This window comes from Trichinella spiralis, assembly GCF_000181795.1.
Source record: "Trichinella spiralis strain ISS 195 chromosome Unknown Scfld2, whole genome shotgun sequence".
NCBI lineage: Eukaryota > Metazoa > Nematoda > Enoplea > Trichinellida > Trichinellidae > Trichinella > Trichinella spiralis.
In genome coordinates, this window is record NW_003526941.1 from 8,427,118 (window position 1) to 8,448,511 (window position 21,394).

A 21,394-nucleotide genomic window follows, 5' to 3' on the forward strand; every position below is an offset into this window, starting at 1 on the left:
CAATCTTTTACACAGGATTCGATATTTTAATAGAAAGTTTATTATTTGAAAATCACAGTAACAGCAAAGGTTTTAGCCTTGTTTTTTTGCAAAGTCGAAACTTTTAAGTTATAGACAAATTCATTTCATTGATCAGAACAATTAAGGTAATCATTACAAACCTGGTCGCACGTCGTACAAACGCGTATTTGCCGAGATATTGCAAAAAAGTTGTACAATGATGCGATTTTAGTGGGGACGTCAGAGATAGAAACAAAACCTGCGCGCTTGATAATACATCTTATAATTGCATTTCATTAGCATTTATACAAAAATTTGAACAAATACCCGCGAACAAAAGTTGCCGATTCCAATAACATTTGTGCCTGCATTTCACTTTTGTAATACAGAAACCCTTTGAAATCCAAATTTTAAAACCTGTAATATATTGAAAATAATTATCCCTTTGAGGAGAACGCATTCGTTGAAAAATTTGCTAGTTGAATGTCAAAACAATGTCTGTTATTCATTATTCAAATGGAAAAAGCAAAGCATGTACGTAGATCATTTATGAAAATTTTCGATGTATTATTATTATATAATAGATGAACCGTTTGAAATTACGTCATTGTATTATTGCATTAGTGTTTACTCATTTATCGAAAACTAAAATTGAAAGTATAAGTTGAAAAGAGATTGTAATCTTTTGAACATAGAAAACTTGAAACAAATTGTGTAACAGCAAATCATTGTCACGTTTCTTTTTGCATATTTCTGGCATAGTAATTCAATAATCTGCATAATACGTGACAAAATGAAGAAATTTCAATGTTTTTGATTACTATGTTTACAAATACGCAATGTACTGCAGGCTATAATGAATACAATTAAGTTTTTCATTTCAGACTTGTCCTGTGAAGAAAAGTTTAATATATTTTCACATTGAATAATCAAATGCTTTATCAACAGTGAAAGCTCAACTGAAGTGGTCACTTTGATTTTTAAAATGTTCAAAAATGAAAAACCTTTAATTACATGCAAAACAATGCTTTACCGTTTTCATTTTCACTTCAAAGGCTTTCTTTGATTTATTATTAGTAAAAGTGGCCTCTATAAAAATAATATATATTTGCACAGATTTACGTATCTCTGGATATTACGTGATTCGTTTCGTAGTTGAAAGAATTCCAGTATTTGCAGTGATATTAACTGACATTCTAAGAAGTGAAATAGTTAATTATCGCTGAAATACATACTAATATTGAACTTGTAATCACTTTCAAGAACTTCTGATGACAAGAGTAGTTGTTTCTAATAATGTAATCTAAATAATTGAACAGATAAATATTTATTTCGTTTCAACAGAATTTGGAATGGCATTGTTTGTTAAATTGAAATTTTTTCACCAATTTCAAGCTCACATCTCAATCAACAGCTCAAAATTCAGTCACTCTCACCTCTAATATCTGAATGACAAGCAAGTACCATGCATATTATAATAAAGTATCAAGGTTCCCTTGAATATAAAAAAAGCGGTTTAACGATTGTAATTAATACATCTGATTATGTTAATATATAAATATTTAAATCTATGAAATAATAATAATAATAATAATTGTAATAATCAAACAACGTTCCTGCATTACTGTATTATTGAAAATGTTATCAGTGTGATGAAATGAAGGAAAAAAGGAAAATCATAGAAAAAAAAACAAGCAAATACCAGCAGAGTTCAATTAGAATTCTTTCAGAACAGCATTTAAGCGTTCTAGAATAATTTCCGCGTGACAAGTTTGAAAAGTGAGCATTGGCCTGAATCGAATGGATGCTTCGCCGCATCCGCCCATGTTAATGCCGCGTTGGCGCATCCGTGTCAATATATTGTCGCGGGTGGCTACGTCTCGGCATGTTATCGCACAGAATGTTCCAAGACCGCGGGCGCTGTGGACTAAGGCGGGAAATTTTTCCTCCAACGCTTGCAAACCTGCCAAAAGTGTACGGCCGGCAATTTGCGTGTTTTGGAGCAAATTGTCGCGGCGAATGACGCGCAACGTCACGTCCAACAGCGCTAGCTTCGACGGATCGCCAAGCCATGTGTTGAAAATTCGATAACCCTGTTTGACGTAGAATTCCGGCTTGAAATAGAAACCACCCAGGTACATCTTTTTGGAAAACGTCACCAAATCTGGCGATTCGGGCAAATCCCAGTGCTCGTGGGCCCACATCCTACCAGTGGCACCGCATCCGGTCTGCACTTCGTCGACAATAAACGCCGCACCGGCTTGTTTGGTCAGCTTTTGCAAGTCGGTGAAAAATTCCTTGGACGCAAAATTGTCCCCACCTTCGGCTTGTATCGGTTCCACCAACACGGCGGCGACATCTCTGCCCCGCTGTTTGTACACTTCCATCAACTGCTGCACCTCGGCCAGACACTGCTGATCTTCATTTCTGTTGTAATCGGCATGCTCGTCGAGCGGATATTTGTAACGGGGAAACGACGCCATCGGCCAGTCGAGAGCTGGCATGTCGACCTTGTGTATCGCTTTGGAATGGGTGCAAGAGAGGCAGGCCATCGTTCGACCGTGAAAGCCGCCCTGAAAGCTGAGCACGCTCAACTGAGGGGATCCGGGAGGTTGGTTCTGCATCGAACTGCGCATATCGTCCGCGGTCGGCTCTTTGCCGCCACGTTGCTTTGTTCTGTACCATATGAAAGCAGTTTTGAACGCGTTTTCGTTGGAACATGAACCGCACATCATCGTCGCCACGTTCTTCATACCCGGCGGTGCGACGACCAACAACGAACTGCGCAACGACTGGACGTGATCTTTGGGCGGATACACGCCCAAAGCTGGTCGATTGATAAACATACTTCTCATGTTGGTCGATTTGACCGCTTCTATCAAATCCGGGTGGTTGTAACCGATTGGGATTGAAGCAATCTGCGAGTACACATCCAACAGCATGTTGCCGTCGACGTCGGCAATGTAATTACCGATAGATTTGGTGTAGTCGACGAAAAACTGCACCGCGTCGCTGTTCTGTATTTCGGATAATTCATTTTTCAAACGCAACGAATTCGGACCAGGTATGGCAGTTGTGACAACAGGACCCTCTGGTTCGCCGGCTACAAGGGGTTTAGCCAAACAAAGTTTCCTCCTGAAGCAGGAGAAGAGCAACGGCCAACGATGAACAGCAGTGGGTAACAAAATTGTCATCGCTGCAGCAGCAGTTGGAACAATTGGAAATGTTCAACGTCCTTGCAGCAGCAAGAATACTGCAGACAACTTTTATGGAGCGTTTATAGAAGAAAGCGGAGACAAGCAGATCAATAATAAAGAAGGACGACCGGAGAAACTTGATCAGTAATTTCAGACGTGCTGCAGTCAGCAGTCGTACGCGGCTATCATCTAATTTCTCCAACTGGTTCACCGCAAACAATTCATCCAACAAATAATACCAACAACCAATAATAATAATAATATTCTTGCCTGACCAAGCAAAAAAAATTTTTTTTTATTTTTCAACAATGAAGCAACCCTTATATCAGTGTGAATGAATATATCAATAAAAATGAGATGAAATACGAAAATAAGAGAAAATATAGAACAAAACCGTGAAAAAGAATTATTCGTCGTCAATTATTCTCAGTTTCAACGCAATCTGTCAGTTGAGCTTACACTTTGCCTGAAGCTGTCAAACTGTTTGATCTTCGCAGACAAGTAATAAACAACTTGCACAATGCCTATGGCTAATCACTGCCATTCAACAAACAAGCACAAAGCAACAACCTGTTTATCAAGCGCATAATTCATTCCCCACATTTACAGTAAACTACCGATAAGCATGGTCGTCTATTGAAATATCGTTTAATAACAGAATACAATTATTATCTAGTTTCTGTAAAGTAAAAATCAAATCAGTTCAACCAAAATACCAGTAGAACCGAACTTCTCACCTATTCTTCCATTTCAAACATGGATAACAGATTGGTTTCATAAATACATTAAAATTAAAAATACTTTAATTATACTTTGGTTTTGAATTGAATTTGAACAGAAGAGAAGAAAACTTGCAACAAAAAATAACATACCTTCAAATATAATAGATAATTTTATCATCAACGTAATAATGAACAACTTGTAAAGATTAAAATATTGGCAGAACAGAACAGATCGAACAATAATATAAAATGCAACGAACAGCAGCAGCGCAAAATTACTTATAAAATTCGTTGCACATTTATGAAAATCACTTCATTATATGCAAATTTCAATATTTGCTTTCCATCACCAGTTTGTAATAATAACAACACCGCTACAAACTTTCTTTTGCAATTTGCATTCGCAACGACTTTCCTCGTGATTTAAAGTATTGTAAATATTTCAGAATGTAGAGTTTTTGACATCAACTGAGCTAATGCGTGTTTGCCGTAACGCACTTGATTTTATTTGCTGTGCCTTTGACTGCAATAAAGTATACATGCTAAGTAGAATCTAGTTCGCTGATAAAAGTCAACGATCAATATTACGCTCGAACAGAAGAGAATCTGTTACCAGGACGACTGAATTTGAAAAAAGATATTCTTAGCTTGCAGGGCTATTTTCCCAGACTACAATTCTCACTTCATATCAATTTAATATTTCAATTAATATAAAAAACTATTTCCAATAATCATGTTTGGGCACATAAGTCTCTTAGCTATTTGATATAAATACTGGATAATACTGTCAACTAAAAATTGAAAAATTCAACAACAAAGCCTGAAAAACATGAAAAGTGATGCAATAAAACTGCTACAAAGAACAAAAATCTTATTAAATTTCATTAAAAAATAAATATAATATACTGTAAACTGATTTATCATTCTGCTCGTATAAAACATGTCAGTTTTCCATTATTGCCCAGGTATTAGTGGATTTTATTTTCGCGCATCATTTCAAATTAAACGCTTCAATCGTTTGGAAATAGGAATGCACGACCGCAACCAGTTGAATGTACAATTCAAATCTGTTTTAAATATTATCCTGTCTAAGTTTCTTTTGTTATTTCATCTAGTAGAAAGCAAAAAAACTTGATAACACTAACACAGTTCAGAAGAAGTTCAAGTTCTTATTCAAAATCATAAAACATAATCAAAACCCCCATTATAAGAATAAATAAAATTATGTGCAATTTTAAAATATTAAAATAACAACAGCAGACTTTTGCACCTGAATTTGGGTTACTGTAGTGATGACTGTTACGACAACATAATGAAAATAAAGTAAATGGGGGATGCAGAACAACAACATGGCGTTTATGCGTTTGTGTCAATTACTGAAGTGTTATTATATCGCTTGCACTGCTAGTATCGAGTTATATATTGCTTGGAGGGATATTTGCGCGCTGTTGTTTCATCGAGTACAACCGGTCCGTTGCAGAATATGAATAAACGAATAGACAAACGGTGCAATTATACAAACAGAACAGATCAGTCACAATTAGTCTGATTTTCCAACTTCAGACTGGGCTTAATAGTCCACTGTACCTGATGTCGATAAATTTTGTTCGAGTTTGTTAAATTATTTGTCAAAATCACTCAATAATAATAATAATAATCAAGTCGAGTGATTCATAACTGAAAATAATGAAATACCGGAAACCGAAATCTGTGAATTTCATAAATAACAAATAAACTAACATACATAATACATAACTTGCAAATCGAAATAATACTGTATGACAAATTTTAATACATTTTACATTTTTTGGAAACATACTGATTTCTTCAAATTAATTTAAAATACATAAGATCTTTAAATAAAATGCTAATATATTTTTCTGAGAGCAATACATATATACATTTCCTATTATGTGAAACTTTTGTAGAAAATGAACGTAAAATGGAAATATTTTAGCATCAGATCAATGCATCGTATGGCCAAAATTACATTTCATCGAATCATCTCATCCTATTCAAGAACACTGCACAAATCATCAATTTTAAACTATGATGATTATACAAATAAATCATTCTATGACATTGGTGAACATCCTTACAAGCGCGTGTGGGAGATCACGAAACTGGATTTCCAGGTAATACATTTTATATCACTAAATAATGCTTTTATTTTTAATAAACACATAATGTATTGTTTCTGACATTCTATAATTGTAATTATAATTACGTATTCTTAATCATTTGTTTTTTTTCATCCCATCTCTTAAACCGTATAATCAAAGCAAAGGAACAAAACGAATAACCCTGTAAACTGTAAACAAACAAAAAGGCATTCCAACTACCTGTAGTGATGATCTATTTATTAACAGAAAGGAGTGTTATTTTTACTTTAATTAAATAATATCTTTTTCAGCGAAACAGAATTCGTTACAATCAGGCGAAATACGATTATTACAAACGTCGCGGAAAGCTGACAAATATGATGAAAAGCGTTTGTGATTTAGAACTCTTACCTATGGAATGTACAGTAGCAATAATTGGAGGCGGTCTTGTTGGTTCTGCATGTGCTTGGTGGATAAAACAGCGAATACGAGACGATGACTTGAAAGTTGTTGTCATTGAAGCCGACTCTACAGTAAATATACTTTCAACTGTACTTACATGGAAATGATGTTCAAATTTCTTTCACTTATACAGTTATGATTAATTTAAACGTTGTTATAATTTTAATCAAATTTTATAGTTTATTATTTAATTCTTCGACAAAAAGGCTAACATATGATGCAAACCTGAATATTATAGTTTTCAATTAGCTCAACGATTTTATCACCTGGTGGAATTTGGCAACAGTTCAGTTGTCCAGAGAAAGTTCAAATGTCTTTGTTCACTGCAGAATTTTTGCGCAATGCCAACGAACATCTCAGAATTTTAGGTTTTTAGAAAAAAATTTCTGGAAATTCACTAGATTTTTTAATTCTGTTGCAATTTTCTTCAGAAAACGATCTGCCAGCTTTCAGATTCACCCCCATGAATTCATTGTTTCTAGCGGACAACGAAGAAAAAGCAAACGCAATGGTGCAAAACCATAAAATGCAGACGTAAAATGCATCCTCATTTTTACAGTGCACTGTCATTCAAGTGGAGTCAAGTTGACCTTTTTCTCAGTGATCTAGGTGCCAAGGTGAAGCTGCTCAACAACGATGAGCTGCAGCTGATGTTTCCATTTATGCGTTTTGGTGACATTGTTCTTGGTTCACTGGGTAGAGGAAAATTCAAACGAACTACTATAATTTGTTCTTAGACTAAAAACATGTTTGAAATAATGATTTTCAGGTTCGGAAAATGAAGGAGTTTTCGACGGTTGGCAACTACTGTCTGCTTTCCGAGAAAAGAACATCACTTTGGGAGTGCAGTATATCAAAGCGAAAGTGACAGGATTTCTCTACGAATGGAACAATGACCAGTCTCCTGCTAAAGTACTTTCAGAACGTGATCAGTGGAAGCACAAATCTCTGCGTCGACTTGTGGTAGATTTGATTTTTACACTGGTAAAAATAATTACACCTACATAATGCGGAACTGTTCAAATTTAGATGGAACCTCAGGTAACAGATTGTGCACCCAGAGCTTTGTACTCCTACTTATTCATAAACTGTGCTGGTGCATGGTCTGGCGAAGTAGCTGAGATGGCTGGATTTGGCTTGGGCGAAGAAGTCATGTCTGTTCCGATTCCAGTTGTTGCCAGGTATGTGTGGAAAAATCACAACGTGCATACACATTTGTATATTGTATGCAAAGAACATATATAAATGGTGCTTTCTATTGAACTTACAGGAAACGATACGCGTTCATATTTCACTGTCCAGATGGTCCATCTCTAGATATGCCTTATTTGTTCGATCCAAGTGGGGTATGGTGTCGTCGAGAAGGCTTGGGACATCTCTATATATGTGGGAAAAATCCAAGCTGGGTAAGCAGTCTGTATAGAGTAGTTTTAGATGTTGTTATTGTTTTCAAACTCGTTTCTCATCCATAATATTACGTATCAGGAAGAGGACAACCAAATCGATCACAGCAATCTCGACGTTGACTATGATTATTTCGACACGAAAATCTGGCCAGTGTTGGCAGCCAGAGTACCCAGCTTCGAAAAGCTAAAAGTCTGTTCATCATTTGCGACGACAAGTCCAAATTTCCATTACCTTTACACAGTTGTATTCTTTTTTATTTTCAGGTTAAAAACTCTTGGGCATATTATGTGGACAGAAATTTATACGACAACAGCGCTATCATTGGTCCACATCCGTTCCATTCAAATTATTATCATTGTGGAGGTTTTGACGGCATGGCTTTGCAGCATGGCATTCCCGCTGCTCGAGCCTTGATGGAACAGTTCCTCGAAGGAGCGTATGTCAGTATTGATCTACGAGACTTTCATCTCAGTCGCATGCTTCGTGGAAAGACAGTGAAACCAGAATGCTTCTAATTTTGATGCCTTTTACTTAATAAAATCAACTCTCGTAGATCCAATTAATTCTTTGGCTGTGCTTGGATCGAACAATACTAATAATAGAATTTCACCGTTTCAGACAGTGTCATTCAACTTTTCACGGGTTTCATCCGGTTTCATTGCAGGAAAAAGCAACACTTCCTGGATTTGAGCAAAATTAAAACCTGGGCTTAAAACAATTTTCATTAATGCATAATTTACTCACTTTAATGTTGTTCTGATCAGTTAATAACATCGTCAGACGATCAATGCCCATACCCCAGCCAGCTGTGGGTGGAAGTCCATGTTCCAAAGCGTTGCAAAATACCTCATCTATCGGTTGTGCTTCTTCATCGCCAGCAGCTTTATTCTGAATAACAGTACATATTTGCATAGTTAATCGATAAATTTCCACCGTTCATACCGCAGCTTGTTCCTCGAAGCGCTCCCTTTGCACAACTGGATCATTTAATTCAGTATACGCATTGCACAATTCCCTGGTCATGACAAACAACTCAAATCGTTCGGTCAGTCCAGGTATTGCTCTGTGCCTTAAAAATATGTATATAAGAAAAATTCAAAAATTATTTAATGACATTCAAAAAAAAGACTACCATTTTGCCAACGGACTCATAATTTGTGGATGATCAATTATGAATGTTGGAGTAATGCAATCGATCTCAATGAATTCACCCACAAGCTAAATAAAAACAAAAATAAACCTTCTACCAATAGATCTGGAAATTATTCATTCACTTTATCCAAAAGTCTAGCTGTAGTTCTCGGAGGAGGACATTCAACTTCATGCTTTAAACATAAATCGTCAAAAAAACGACGATTTTCTAAAAGTCGTGTAAGCGGATATAAAACATGTCAAATCGTTTATACTACTCATACCTTCTTTTACAAGTTCATTGGGTGGAGGTAATTTCACATTTAATTTTTTCTCTAATTCAAAATACATGCTTATTTTCCGATAAGGTGGTGTAAAGTCAATGGTAACCGCTTCTCCTTCGGGACCGTTTGGATGATACGTAACCAAATATGATCCAAAAAGATGCTTCACCATTCCTATTGAAGAAAATAACATTGGTTAAATAAAGTATCTGTAAATGTAAATCAAAAAGAAAAATAATAAAATCGAAAACCTTACCAGACAACAGATCCTCCGTGATCTTCATCAAATCATTGTAATCCGCATAAGCCATATAAAATTCACACATCGTGAATTCAGGATTATGCGTCAAATCGATACCTTCATTACGGAAGTTGCGCCCAATCTCATAGACCCTATCTATACCTCCAACAATCAGCATTTTCAAATACAGTTCGGGTGCAACTCGCATGTACAAATCACGATCAAGTTCGTTGTGATGAGTCACAAATGGCTTGGCAGTAGCTCCCCCTGGAATCATGTTCATCATTGGTGTTTCCACCTACGAATTCATTGCATACATTATATTTGAAAAAAAAACGAAAAGAAAAACTTTTAAATCTAACTTCCAAAAATCCAATGCTGTCCAAATATTTTCTAATATAATTCAAAATTTGTGAACGTCGAATGAATATGTTCCTGACATTGTTATTAATAATCAAATCTAAATAACGCATTCGGTATCGCGTTTCTTGATTTTTCAGACCATAATGCAAATGTGGAAGCATGTGCAAGCAAGGCGTCAGCAGTACCAATTCCGTTGGTATTATGCTCAGTTCGCCTTTCTTCGTCCTACTTGGATGTCCTATGCACCCGACAATATCGCCGCGACGAACTGCTTCATTAATTCGTAAAAATTCCGCTTCACCTGTTTTATAAAATTTTCCATTTGCCATAATTTGAAGACGGGTGCCTTCTGCTCGCAGGTCGTAAAATATTAACTTCTGACCAGCTTCACGCTTCGAGTGAATCCTGCCTGTAATAATTTCATACAAAACATCAATAACAACACTATATTTGTGAGAAAAAATCAAAATAGAATTAAATATGACAATCAGTGTTAATACGGGCTTGAATAAGAATCACAAACGCTTCATATGGCAAAATAAATCATCATGCAAAATAAAAAGAAAGAAAGAAAATAATGAAAATTACACGCACCTGCAACACGGACAGTCTCATTCAAAACTTCTTCGCATTTTACAGAATTGTATTTCTCTATAAAGTCTGTCAGTGAAATAGTAACTTCAAATTTATGCGGATACGGCTCAAAACCATTTTCACGGAGTTGCTTAATAGCAGCTAATCTCAAACAATAATATTCCTAAAATTAACAAAATTAAATTAACAACGCAACATGAACTTGCAATTAAAACATACGGTAGCATCGACAGCATCGTCCGTTTTCTTCAAATCTTTTTTATCCTTTTCGACAGTTCCCAAAGCACCATGCGCGGCCGAAATTTCTGCCTTTTCAGCTTTTTCTTTCAATTTCTTTTCCAACTTCAACTGACGCTTCAACGCACTAAAAATATTACACTACATTTAAAACATATCCCAATCTTGCGTGAATGCATGCAATTATAAAAAATCATACTCAACAGCTAATGCTGTCAAATTGCAGTCATCTTTGAAATTAAATTAAAAAAACCTAACTGCGTCAGGTGATGCAGATAACAAAACTATCAAAAGATTATAAATAAATTATTGTATAAATTAAAATATATCCGCGCAAAACACATGTATCGACGAAAAAACAGACTGTAATACCGGATGCTTTTTGAAGAAAAACAGACGTTGTTTGGAATTGATATTGACGATAATCTCAGAAAACAATGCCGGAACAACACTACTGACGACATTGCCTATGAAAATTTTCAAACTAAGCATGTCACAGCTTAATTACAAAATAAATAAAATCCATGAATGCATGCACGCAAATTAAACAATAATGTATGAAAATTTTATGAACATCAAATATATGAACAATTCAATTATATTCAAAATGAAGTGATAGAATGTTATTAACAGATATTCCATTAAAGTCACACAACAACGCCCAACCACATTCTAACTGAGATACGTCAATACACAACTACTGTTTGGCTAAAAAATTAATGCAACTATTTCCCTTACTAAGCAACGTTGATCATACGGACATAAAATAATTTAATCAGTTAGAATTGAAAACGCCTTTTAAAAATGTAGACTAGAATTCATAAACTGTACTAAAATAATACTAGACAAAACGTTGAATAGCATAAAGGTATGACTGCTTCTTCAATTATTATTAATAATAATCAGAAAGCTGAAGACATATTACTGAAATAAATATAATAATAATAATACTTACTTTTTGCTTGGTTTTTGAATTTCAACATTACTTTCGGATTGCATGTTTAAAATAAATCAGTATCTAAAAATAATACTTCATTATCATAACTAAGATAAAACTTTCGAAATACATTAAAAAAGTACCTACAAAATATCACTTCATAATATATTAATTGTGAAAATAAATAAATATAATTATATATCTGCCAAACAATCGGACACACAAACAAATTTAAATAATTCTACCTGGAATTAATTTTTCTGTTGTTTAAAGTAAATGAGAAAAAATAACATACCTTCCAAAACCAAACCGCCGTTCAAAATTAACTAGAAAGCAATGCTCGCTGGCAAATACAGTAACCCATAACAAAAGAAATTATGAACAAAACTACAGTACAGTCAATGACTAAATAATAATTTGTATTAATAGCGCATACAATAATAATAAATAAAACCATTAAATCATAAATGAAATGAAGAACCTTATAAGTATATAACACAATTTCTGCATTTCAATTCAACAAATCACAAGTTTTAAATGAAAGTTACAAAATTTTACATTCAATTACGTGAACTCTGTTACGACAGTGTAAGAAAATGTTTTGAAAATTTGGGTTATAACCCTCTTATAAAAAGAGAAAAAGAAACAACTGATGAACGTGCTAATAAATATTTAAAGGTTCTCCAACATGTATACTGTAATTGTAACAGCAAAAAATGCAAAATGCAAAGAAAATTCATGTCACATTGGACAGCAAGATAAATTGTAAATAATAAATTAAAATTTAATATATAAGATCCAAATATTACAACAAAACGTAATACATACAATTATAAATAAAAAATAAAAGATAATAACGTTTATTTGAAAAAGCATTGGGTGAAATAAACAATTAAACTGTAGAAAATAATCGAATCTTCTTCAATTATTACTTGAAGATTTGAAGCAAATTCAGTCAGAAAAATTTAGCTCTTACCAACATGTAATAACAAATGATAATGACGAAAGAAGTTCAAAATTCTACTACACGACTGTTCAACTCCTTCAGTTTAGCAATATCTTTCGAAACATTTTCACATACGTCATTCAACCTAGCCAACTCTTTTTCAGCAATATCTTTGTTACTTTCACTGATCAATCGACTTAATTCCTGAAATGAAAAAACAACAATAAATAAAATTAAACGGATTATGAAAAAAACTACAAACAAACGGTTCGGCTTACGTTGATAGATCGCTTTTCAATTTCGAATAGTTTATTTCTAAGAAATCCTATGTCTGTTTCGATTCCTTTGATGCTCAGCTGCTGGAAACGTTCCATGCGTTTGTTACGATTTTCCAAAACGCTTGCTCGATTTTTGATGCATTCCATTTTTTTCTATTAATAACACAGCATAACCGAAAGCAATTAACAACAAACACAATTCATACGACGTAATTTGTTTCCATTTCATTTAACTTTGTTTGCAAATCATGCGCTTCTGCTCGAGTGCAGTTAAGTGCAATTTCATACTCGGATTCACGCCGTTTAGCTTCAGCAAGTTTTTTTGCATAATACTGAAAAAAAATATTTTAAAGATCCATAGGAATAACTTTACCTGAAATATTACGTACAAGCGCTTGTCGATCCTTTTGCTTCATAAATTGCACACATTGACAACATTTCAGTGCTGTTGATGTTTGACGACTTTCAGGAGTTATACCCATTAGCTCTTTGCGTAAATCCAAATTCTCACGAATAAGTTGCTGAGTTACCTTTCGAAATGGAGTAAGACTGAAATTGTTTCACCAAATTAAAAAGAAAAATATATTCTTTTATGAGTCTTACTTTGCACTTTTGAACTGAACAGTGTCTTTTTCCATTTCTCTTTCCGAAACCATTTCCTTTTCATTCGTCAAATCTTAGTCATATATATAAAATGTATTCTTAATGTTTGATTGCATTTTCTCAACAACAGTTTCTTACCAGTAGATAATAACCTTTGCAAGTCAAATTTTTCTTGTTTAAGCTGCTCAATCTGTTCCTCAGCTTCTTCTAACCGTAACTACGACAAAAAGAAAATCATTGAAATAAAAGAATCATAATAAACGAAAAAAAGAGTAACTAAAGATATGAATGCATTTTCAAAAACTATTAAGCAACAAATTTTAAATTAGGTCTAGTCACCAATTACTTTCAGTCTGATATTTTCCTGGCGTAGTGTTCGAACTTTCTGAAATAGCAGCTCATTTAGCGATTCGCGATTACCACTTTTCAACTCTTCACCTGCTAATCTCTAAATCAAATAACAGCAAGCAATACACAGAAGAATACAGACAAATTGAATAGCAACAAACCGATGTGTAGCCCGTGTCCTCGAAATCGTTTTCATCACAATCACACATTTTATCAGCTGCCATCAAATGTAACAACAACAGAAAACACTAACATCTGAAAACAAAGAGTAATTTATTCAAAACTGAATCTTCAATCTGCAATTGGGCACCACTTACCAACAAAAAATTGAAATAAAATGAACAAACCAGTTACTTCAAGGCTAACTGAAATTTTAAAGTCAACATTACAGTAACTCATTTTCAGGTATAATTGTTGTATTCATTTTCTGTTTAAAGTCAATTGAAATAATTAAAGTTTTAATAATCATTGCGATGTTTTGAATTTATGAAATGTTAAGCTGTTACATTTCAAATTTCAAATTTTTGATAAATGTCTAAAATAAATGAACTTACTGTTTGTGATTTTTTGTTGCTCTTGATTTCAAATTTATTTATTCACTTACATTCAGTTTGCAATAAATAATACAGTGAATAATAAATACATTTGTTTCAATAAATTCATCTTTACTTTGCCTGATAAAATTTGCAAGTTACTTTTAGTTTGCTTGAACAGCTTCTTCCATCATATACTTCTGCTCAGATGATTGTGAAAAAAGAACTTCATGCAATTTCACGCATTTCATTCACAAAAGCAAAAATATTTCAGTAAAATAAGTAAATAAATAAAAATTGAAATCATAAAAGTGTGCTTCACAGACAAGACAACAACAACAGCAACAGCAGCAGCAGCAGCAGCAGTAGGAAAAAAAGTATTGCAGTTTAGCTTTTCTGTTTAGATAAATTTTCACTATTGTTGATCAGTTTTTTGTTTGTGCTTGGAGGGCAGCAGGAAACGCAGTGGTTTGATTTGGACTGGCTGGCTGAGAAAAGCACATATCGCAGACAAGTCGATTAATCGGCACTTCTCCAATTGCTTCTTTGAATAGCAATCGCTCAATCAGATCGCTTGAAAGGCTTTTCACCAGTGACAACAAAGCAATCAGGTGGTTCGTACGAAACGTCTGCCACGGATACCGCAGCTGTTCATAACGACTAAGTCCAAGTCGTATCCCGTCTTCTCCACCTTTATCTGAATTAATTCATTAATGAAAATAAGAAATAAAGAGCTTCCTTTTTTCATTTATAATAAATTATGATATAAAATGTATTATTTTCTTATTTATTAATAAAAAAATACTGATAAGATAAATTAATTTTCAATGTTATTTGATTATTTGAAAAAAAACAATATTTAATTAATAACAATTAAAACATATTTAAATGTTTATATTTGAAATGTAACTTACCATTTCCGAGTAAAATTATTGTTCGCAGATAGCAGTACTCTACCGGGTCTACCTGCATTTCTTTAAATTTTGTACATATTTCAATCAATGTTTTCACCTCAGCCACAGCAGTCTCTTTGTCGCCTGTGAGCTCTGCAACAGCATTAGCATTTTGGAACAAACCAAACTGGGCAGCAACCAAAACAAATAATTCGTGCCATTTGTTTCCCAAAATATTCACCTAAACAATGTATGTATGTATATATATTTATTTATTTATCTAAGCATGCGTAAAAAATAAGTATTATTACTTGTTCAGGACGAGATAATGTGGCAAACTGTGGTATTGTACGTGGCCAGCTGGTTATGAGAAACAAAAGACGAGCAGCTTGTTCTTTAAGCGCTTTGCTGGCGGAGACGGCCAAAGTTGAAGGCTGAAATACCAAATGCCGAACTTGTCGCTCCCACTCAGTCTGTTCACTTAATGCCTCTCTTACCTGATTCATTTCTGTTAGAGGCGGTGATGCAGCAGGAGCTTGAAGCTGCACCTGCTGAGAAGAGGAAAACAAGAACGGTAAAGTGAGGGAACTGAGCGAATCTGGGGGAGGCAGTGCGGCACCGCCGAACATCCGCCAGCTTGGGCTTAAAAACAAATACGGTGCAGCATTTTGCACCAGCGAATGAACTGCCAATGAGGGTGCCGCAACACTTGGAACTGAAACTGCACCCAATTCCAAACTCGAACTCGATGCAGGCAACGGTTTATTATTCAGTTGTATAGTCGTTGGTTGGTTAAGATCTTCGAATGTGCCTCCTTTAAAAAAAAGTGACATTTGTCGACGCAAGGTTGAGTTGCGAGGGCCACGTTCATGTTGAACAGCTAAAAATAATCATAAATTGACTGATCATTTCAAAATAATAAATTACTTTACCTTCTTTATTCATGCCAACCTGCAAGCATTTGCTAAGTCTGCATGCTCGGCATTGATTACGGTGTGTTTTATCCACAGTACAACTTCCTTCCTGACCTGTACCCCTTGCTTTACATACATACTGTCGATTTCGTCGAATTGATCTCTTAAAAATGTATTTTTAGTTTTTTTTACAATTACTGCTTACTGTTTAAACTTACTTTAAAAAAACCAGCACAACCATCGCATGCAAAAATACCATAATGTTTCCCTGATGAATGATCTTCACATACTTTGCACGGTATGTCCAACAAAATGCGACCTACACAAGAAATGAAATGAAAAAAGTCTATACTTTCAAAACAAATTTTCATAAAACTTTAAAAAAGAATTTTCCATATTAACTTCATACTTTTCTACTTCTGCTTTAATTTTTTTTCGAATTTTTAAGATTTGACATTTATTTTAATTAGTCAAAGTTTAAATTAATTTAACAATTTTCACTAAAATTAGTTTAGATTGTAAATAATTTCAACATTCTATTCTAGAAATAAAAGTGAACATAAATTCTGAGTCTCCAGTGTATTCTGAACGTAAATAACTGCTTACAGCGTTATTATAATTATTCACAAAATAATGAAATAGCTCAAAAACTAATGGCCACAATTCATAAGTGGTCATGTCTAACAGCTAATTTTGATTTGCAGGCAACCAGATGAAAAACACATAACCAATTTAGTCTAACAACGGTAGCTTTTGACTGGCTTTCTCGGGCTTTTTCTCTGACCTCTTTGCGCTTTCTCAGTCATTCAATCAAGATTGCTTCATTGATTACTGCCGCTTTTCCAGGCTGTTCGATTCCGGTCTCCTAATGCATTCCGACTCGACCCAAAAGCAGTTTAATGATGAATGCACGAAGGTGCCTGTAGCAGTGTCAAATATGGACGTTCCCGATTTTCCATTTACCTTTTAATCGATCTAAACGCTCTGATAGCAAACTTCATCGTTAAAAGCTGCCCCCTTCACGACCGAAATTATAAATGAAAGAATTAGAAAGATTCTGTCAAAGAACAAAAGGTTGTATTTGTAAACTAAAAGCAAATGTAAAAAACATACAAAAGTAATGAAATTTTTTGTCGAAATAATCGAAACGCAAAGTTATTAACAAAGTTACTTTGCAATATTTTAGCACGTAATTATTTGCTTTTCTCATATCAAACTGAAATTAATTTATTCTTTTAAAAATAATCAGAACAAAAAATTAGTTAATTCTCTAAATATTTAAGTAAAAACAACGAATAATCTAAAGTTTAATACAGAGTGCAAAATATTTTCATGTAAGATCATATATTTCCTCTATTTTACAATGATTGAAAATGTACATCAATGCATTATTGCACACACATTTGCATTAACTGTAAAAAAATGTGCAATGAATATTAACTATCAGAAACTGAATGCAATAAAATTCAGCTGATTCTTGCTTGTTTACTGTAAAAAAATACTTTTTACAAAAAAGGAATCATTTTCTTTAATTTCAACGTCCTTCAGGTTAACAGACCCTGTTGTCGATAATTCCTATTTTTAAAAGCTGCTCATTTCCATAATTTGCAAAACTGCTTCCCTATTACTTTCTTTTTTTTATTTAAACAGCTAATTCATGAACTGCATACATCATTGTTCAATTTTAAGAAGAAAAAAGAAGTTCAGTATAAAAACTTCCTTTCCTGTCATAGAACTACAGAGTAGCAAATTTTTGTTTGCACAATGGTAACAAAAACACTTCAACTTTCGGCAACCAATTGACCCCTCCTTAAAATCACTGCCTCCTTTGCTAAAGCACTCGTGATAGAGCGTGCTTGACAATGATAAAGCACAACAGTATGAATTCAAATATAATTTAAATACAAATAAATTTATTCTATTTATATTTCATGCAATGTTATAATTCTTTTTCACAAACATTTTCTTTTGTTATTTATGAATATGATTCACATTGCTTAAAAATTTCAAATGCTATACGCACAAACTGTCTGCACGTTAGTTCGTTACATCCGTAATATTACTATTTTCTGTCTTTGCTTTAAATATGGAATTAAAATTTAAAACTATTAATTAAAATGTTTAACTCTCATGTTGTTTAACTGATCATCTTATATTTAATTACTTTCATTTTTTCTCTATTTAGTTTCCTTTAATCTGTCATCTTGACAGTTTAAATCATTATTAATAGTTAAGTGTCAATGAAGAAACAACTCAATTCAGTTCACCGTTGCGGACAAAATTAATAACTGCTAATCAACTATATGCGTGATTGGTGTGTTTATATGTGATTATGATAACATGGCTTCCTAAAAGACCCTTTCCAGGTGTTCCATTGTCAGGAAAATGTAGCAAAATTTGGAATGATGCTTGCTCTTTCTCGCCCAATAAACACACAAACTACATTAGCCGACGAAGCGGAGGAAGTGAGCCTGCCGAGCATTGTCTGATGATACACTCAGCACACAATAGAGTTTGTACAGCTTAATGACCACCGTGTAAACATAAAATTATCACCATTATTCAGCGCAAGCATGCCAGACAGTTCAGGTCGGGTCGCTGAAGCCTACCTCAGGCTATGCTTCTTTCCGGTCAGCTTTTCCGTTTTCTGCTTTTGTTAGTGCTAAACGGTCCATACTAGGGGGGTCATTGTCACCCTAATTGAAGGTAATGGACCACCGTATATTGACTAGCTAGTCAAAAAAACATTTAGCCAAGTTTGTTTTCTTACGCGACGGGACGTGATCAAGGCTAAATATGATCACTTTGGGCATTTTCAGCTTAAAGTAAACTAACTAAGCTGACCGGAAGTTTAATTTACTAAACATTATATCACCGGAAATACTACTGTAAATTATACAATCCAAAAAACTAATTCTTGTTTTTGCAAGAAAATTCGAAATGATTAAAAATTTCACTTCCTGGATAAATAATTTCTTTATAAAGTCAAGTAAAAGCAAATGCATCCTTGATGAAACTGTTTTTTGATTGTTTGAAGAATTTAAATGCACAAACACTCAATTTCATAAAGAATACTCCAAATCTCAAATGTGTTAAAAATTGATGCTGAAATTTCAGATAAGCTTATTTTGAAATGATGTGATATATGACAAAATGACCAAACAAAAAAACTTCTATAAAAGATCATTAACATTTTCAGATTTAAAAGGTGTTTCCATTTATTTCATTAATACCCAGATCAATCAAACTCTTATCCATGCTCTTATGAATTCGCCTTATTCGCTCTTATACTTTGTTAATTTCACTATAATATAGCTAACATTTTACAGTTCACATAATGCAGACGTAAAATTTACCGCAATAAAAAAGTTTCTTTCGTTCATAGGCTCACAACAATACAACTTCAATGCACAAATCAAATTAAATTCTGTATAATGCAATATGAAACACCACTAAAATGTATTCCGTAGCTAGTTTGGTACAATAAAAAAGAAAACTAAAACTTTAATATCTCACACTCCCATTATATGAGAACTTGCTTGGAAATAAAAAAAAAATAAGCTCTGAATACATTCTTCAGCATAATATAACTCTCACATTACATATTTTGCTATAATTGGAAGAAGAAAAGCAACATTTACATGCTTGTCATCATGTGAATATGAAAAGTGTGCAACTATACGAAACAAATATGAAACTGTGTGTAAATTATGTAGAAGCTTAATGAAGTTATCCACCTTAAGAATTGAATTGAAATGATATTTATCATAATAATGATAAAGGGTACTTAAGTTCATAAACGAAAACAAAACATGAAAATAATAATCACATTATGATCAGACATCTGTAAGTCTGACGATAATAAAAATGCATATTTAGTGATAAACCAAATGTACAAAGTTAAAAAGTAAAAATAAAAATAAACTTACCTGATGTAACTGTGGCCATTGTTTTTGTTGAACACCGGAAACGATAGCAATGATGCGGGATAGTAGCAGCAAGTGAAGTTACAGTCGCCGAAGTGCTACTGACTAACTTGACTAATTGATACAGTGACTGACTTATCGACGTAGACGGTGATTGGCTAACAGTCTCATGGACCGCCCCTTGTTGTCAATAGGAGTTTAGCGAATAGAGTCGTCGTTTATTAGAATGCAAGCTGTTGGCAAGTCGATAGCCACTGAACTGGCAGTATCAGGAATTATTGTTTAATAAATGCTGATTGGTCAGTTTTTAGTCTCTGTTCGGCAATGCCGGCCGGTTGTTTGCCAAAGCACTTCAGCAGCCCTTGATGAATGCTTAATCGCCGGTTGGTCTGTAGCCAGCGGCTAAGCGGACCAATATTGTCCAGCTACTGAGAAATGGAATTGCATACCATTCTTCTTTCCACAACATCATCGGTCAGACATCTGCTCGCATGATATGTCCATAATTAATCAAGTTGCTGCTTATGAAAGTAGTCGCATCTTTATTACCGTAACTCACCGCCCACACATTTGTTCTATTCACAGCAATCACAGCTGCTGGCACTTCACAGCCCTGGCTCAAACGACATATCGGACAAGATCAATTGAGCATCGCCTGACAGTTATAAGGCTTACTGTCAGAAAAAAAGCGGATTTAAAATCCGGTCAAGATAGGAGTGATTTGCTGACTAAGCAATAAATGTGAATCAATGTCACAGGCATACTAGACGCAATGGAGCCGATACATGACAAAATGTTTATCGCTTCTGCAGCACCTTTCTCTTAAAAGTTTTATCGAACGAATTCAATTATACAAACATAATTTTCATGCTCATGCCAAATCATTGTTCATGCTGTTCAAGCATAAAAATCAAAATAAGCATACTTATAACCAGCATTTCTTGTTATTTACACACGTCAAACAGGAAATTCTTTTTTTGAAATTAATATCTAAAACAGAAGAATAAACTTCTAAACTGATGCGCATGTATAAAAGCAATAAAACAAAAGAAATTAAGGATATTCACAAAACAAAATAAAATAGACCAAACAGTCACAGCAACAAGCAATGATCATTCTTATCAAAGAAAATTAACTTAGCATCAGCAGTAAGAATTCATGATAACAAATAAAGGTAATTTGCATACTCTCTGCATAATGCAAATTATTTTCACATTTATCATTATCATTTCAACAAGTGCTTTTCAAAAAATATTTGAAATACTGAAATGAAAGA

At 33.9% G+C, this 21,394-nt stretch overlaps 6 protein-coding genes across 6 annotated transcripts; 2 read left to right on the top strand and 4 right to left on the bottom strand.

Moving 5' to 3' along the window:
• Positions 1-1,800: 1,800 nt before the first annotated feature.
• Positions 1,801-2,723, top strand: Tsp_06902 (hypothetical protein). The gene is made up of 2 exons (XM_003380704.1): positions 1,801-2,073; positions 2,136-2,723. Exons 1-2 carry the CDS (start codon positions 1,801-1,803, stop codon positions 2,721-2,723), a joined length of 861 nt encoding a protein of 286 aa, XP_003380752.1.
• A 3,127-nt stretch (positions 2,724-5,850) lies between these two features.
• Positions 5,851-8,405, top strand: Tsp_06903 (FAD-dependent oxidoreductase domain-containing protein 1). The gene is made up of 10 exons (XM_003380705.1): positions 5,851-6,054; positions 6,333-6,554; positions 6,722-6,851; positions 6,915-7,017; positions 7,043-7,179; positions 7,253-7,467; positions 7,513-7,664; positions 7,754-7,889; positions 7,918-8,133; positions 8,154-8,405. The coding sequence occupies exons 1-10, from the start codon at positions 5,851-5,853 to the stop codon at positions 8,403-8,405; spliced, it is 1,767 nt and encodes a 588-aa protein (XP_003380753.1).
• A 99-nt stretch (positions 8,406-8,504) lies between these two features.
• On the bottom strand, positions 8,505-11,739 carry Tsp_06904 (lysyl-tRNA synthetase). The gene is made up of 10 exons (XM_003380706.1): positions 11,696-11,739; positions 10,723-10,867; positions 10,504-10,666; positions 9,909-10,318; positions 9,562-9,844; positions 9,306-9,479; positions 9,106-9,145; positions 8,833-8,959; positions 8,635-8,778; positions 8,505-8,570 (listed from the first exon to the last, which is right to left on the bottom strand). Exons 1-10 carry the CDS (start codon positions 11,737-11,739, stop codon positions 8,505-8,507), a joined length of 1,596 nt encoding a protein of 531 aa, XP_003380754.1.
• A 12-nt stretch (positions 11,740-11,751) lies between these two features.
• Positions 11,752-13,048, bottom strand: Tsp_06905 (conserved hypothetical protein). Its single transcript, XM_003380707.1, has 4 exons — positions 12,890-13,048; positions 12,702-12,827; positions 12,246-12,301; positions 11,752-11,758 (listed from the first exon to the last, which is right to left on the bottom strand). Exons 1-4 carry the CDS (start codon positions 13,046-13,048, stop codon positions 11,752-11,754), a joined length of 348 nt encoding a protein of 115 aa, XP_003380755.1.
• Positions 13,049-13,101: 53 nt separating this feature from the next.
• On the bottom strand, positions 13,102-14,076 carry Tsp_06906 (conserved hypothetical protein). The gene is made up of 6 exons (XM_003380708.1): positions 14,014-14,076; positions 13,851-13,952; positions 13,643-13,721; positions 13,505-13,577; positions 13,270-13,450; positions 13,102-13,233 (listed from the first exon to the last, which is right to left on the bottom strand). Exons 1-6 carry the CDS (start codon positions 14,074-14,076, stop codon positions 13,102-13,104), a joined length of 630 nt encoding a protein of 209 aa, XP_003380756.1.
• A 734-nt stretch (positions 14,077-14,810) lies between these two features.
• Tsp_06907 (protein tailless) lies at positions 14,811-17,193 on the bottom strand. The gene is made up of 7 exons (XM_003380709.1): positions 17,156-17,193; positions 16,411-16,567; positions 16,211-16,355; positions 15,776-16,158; positions 15,590-15,712; positions 15,300-15,519; positions 14,811-15,082 (listed from the first exon to the last, which is right to left on the bottom strand). The coding sequence occupies exons 1-7, from the start codon at positions 17,191-17,193 to the stop codon at positions 14,811-14,813; spliced, it is 1,338 nt and encodes a 445-aa protein (XP_003380757.1).
• Positions 17,194-21,394: the final 4,201 nt, after the last annotated feature.

What these genes read in the sequence shown, in the direction of transcription:
- Tsp_06904 (XM_003380706.1), bottom strand. Translation starts at nt 11,739, where the DNA reads ATGCAATCCGAAAGTAATGTTGAAATTCAAAAACCAAGCAAAAA. An exon ending in ATTCAAAAACCAAGCAAAAA is followed by an intron (nt 10,868 to 11,695) that starts GTAAGTATTATT and finishes TAATATTTTTAG; the next exon opens with TGCGTTGAAGCGTCAGTTGA. An exon ending in ACAGCATTGGATTTTTGGAA is followed by an intron (nt 9,845 to 9,908) that starts GTTAGATTTAAA and finishes ATGAATTCGTAG; the next exon opens with GTGGAAACACCAATGATGAA.
- Tsp_06903 (XM_003380705.1), top strand. Translation starts at nt 5,851, where the DNA reads ATGAACGTAAAATGGAAATATTTTAGCATCAGATCAATGCATCGTATG. An exon ending in CGAACATCTCAGAATTTTAG is followed by an intron (nt 6,852 to 6,914) that starts GTTTTTAGAAAA and finishes AATTTTCTTCAG; the next exon opens with AAAACGATCTGCCAGCTTTC. An exon ending in CAAAACCATAAAATGCAGAC is followed by an intron (nt 7,018 to 7,042) that starts GTAAAATGCATC and finishes TCATTTTTACAG; the next exon opens with TGCACTGTCATTCAAGTGGA.
- Tsp_06905 (XM_003380707.1), bottom strand. Translation starts at nt 13,048, where the DNA reads ATGGAATGCATCAAAAATCGAGCAAGCGTTTTGGAAAATCGTAACAAA. An exon ending in CTATCAACGTAAGCCGAACC is followed by an intron (nt 12,828 to 12,889) that starts GTTTGTTTGTAG and finishes TTTTCATTTCAG; the next exon opens with GAATTAAGTCGATTGATCAG. An exon ending in AGGAGTTGAACAGTCGTGTA is followed by an intron (nt 12,302 to 12,701) that starts GTAGAATTTTGA and finishes TCTTTTTATAAG; the next exon opens with AGGGTTATAACCCAAATTTT.
- Tsp_06907 (XM_003380709.1), bottom strand. Translation starts at nt 17,193, where the DNA reads ATGAAGTTTGCTATCAGAGCGTTTAGATCGATTAAAAG. An exon ending in GGTTGGCATGAATAAAGAAG is followed by an intron (nt 16,159 to 16,210) that starts GTAAAGTAATTT and finishes GATTATTTTTAG; the next exon opens with CTGTTCAACATGAACGTGGC. An exon ending in AATAATTTTACTCGGAAATG is followed by an intron (nt 15,083 to 15,299) that starts GTAAGTTACATT and finishes GAATTAATTCAG; the next exon opens with ATAAAGGTGGAGAAGACGGG.
- Tsp_06906 (XM_003380708.1), bottom strand. Translation starts at nt 14,076, where the DNA reads ATGGCAGCTGATAAAATGTGTGATTGTGATGAAAACGATTTCGAGGAC. An exon ending in GCAAAGGTTATTATCTACTG is followed by an intron (nt 13,578 to 13,642) that starts GTAAGAAACTGT and finishes TATATGACTAAG; the next exon opens with ATTTGACGAATGAAAAGGAA. An exon ending in GTTCAGTTCAAAAGTGCAAA is followed by an intron (nt 13,451 to 13,504) that starts GTAAGACTCATA and finishes AAACAATTTCAG; the next exon opens with TCTTACTCCATTTCGAAAGG.
- Tsp_06902 (XM_003380704.1), top strand. Translation starts at nt 1,801, where the DNA reads ATGGATGCTTCGCCGCATCCGCCCATGTTAATGCCGCGTTGGCGCATC. An exon ending in TCGACGGATCGCCAAGCCAT is followed by an intron (nt 2,074 to 2,135) that starts GTGTTGAAAATT and finishes GAAACCACCCAG; the next exon opens with GTACATCTTTTTGGAAAACG.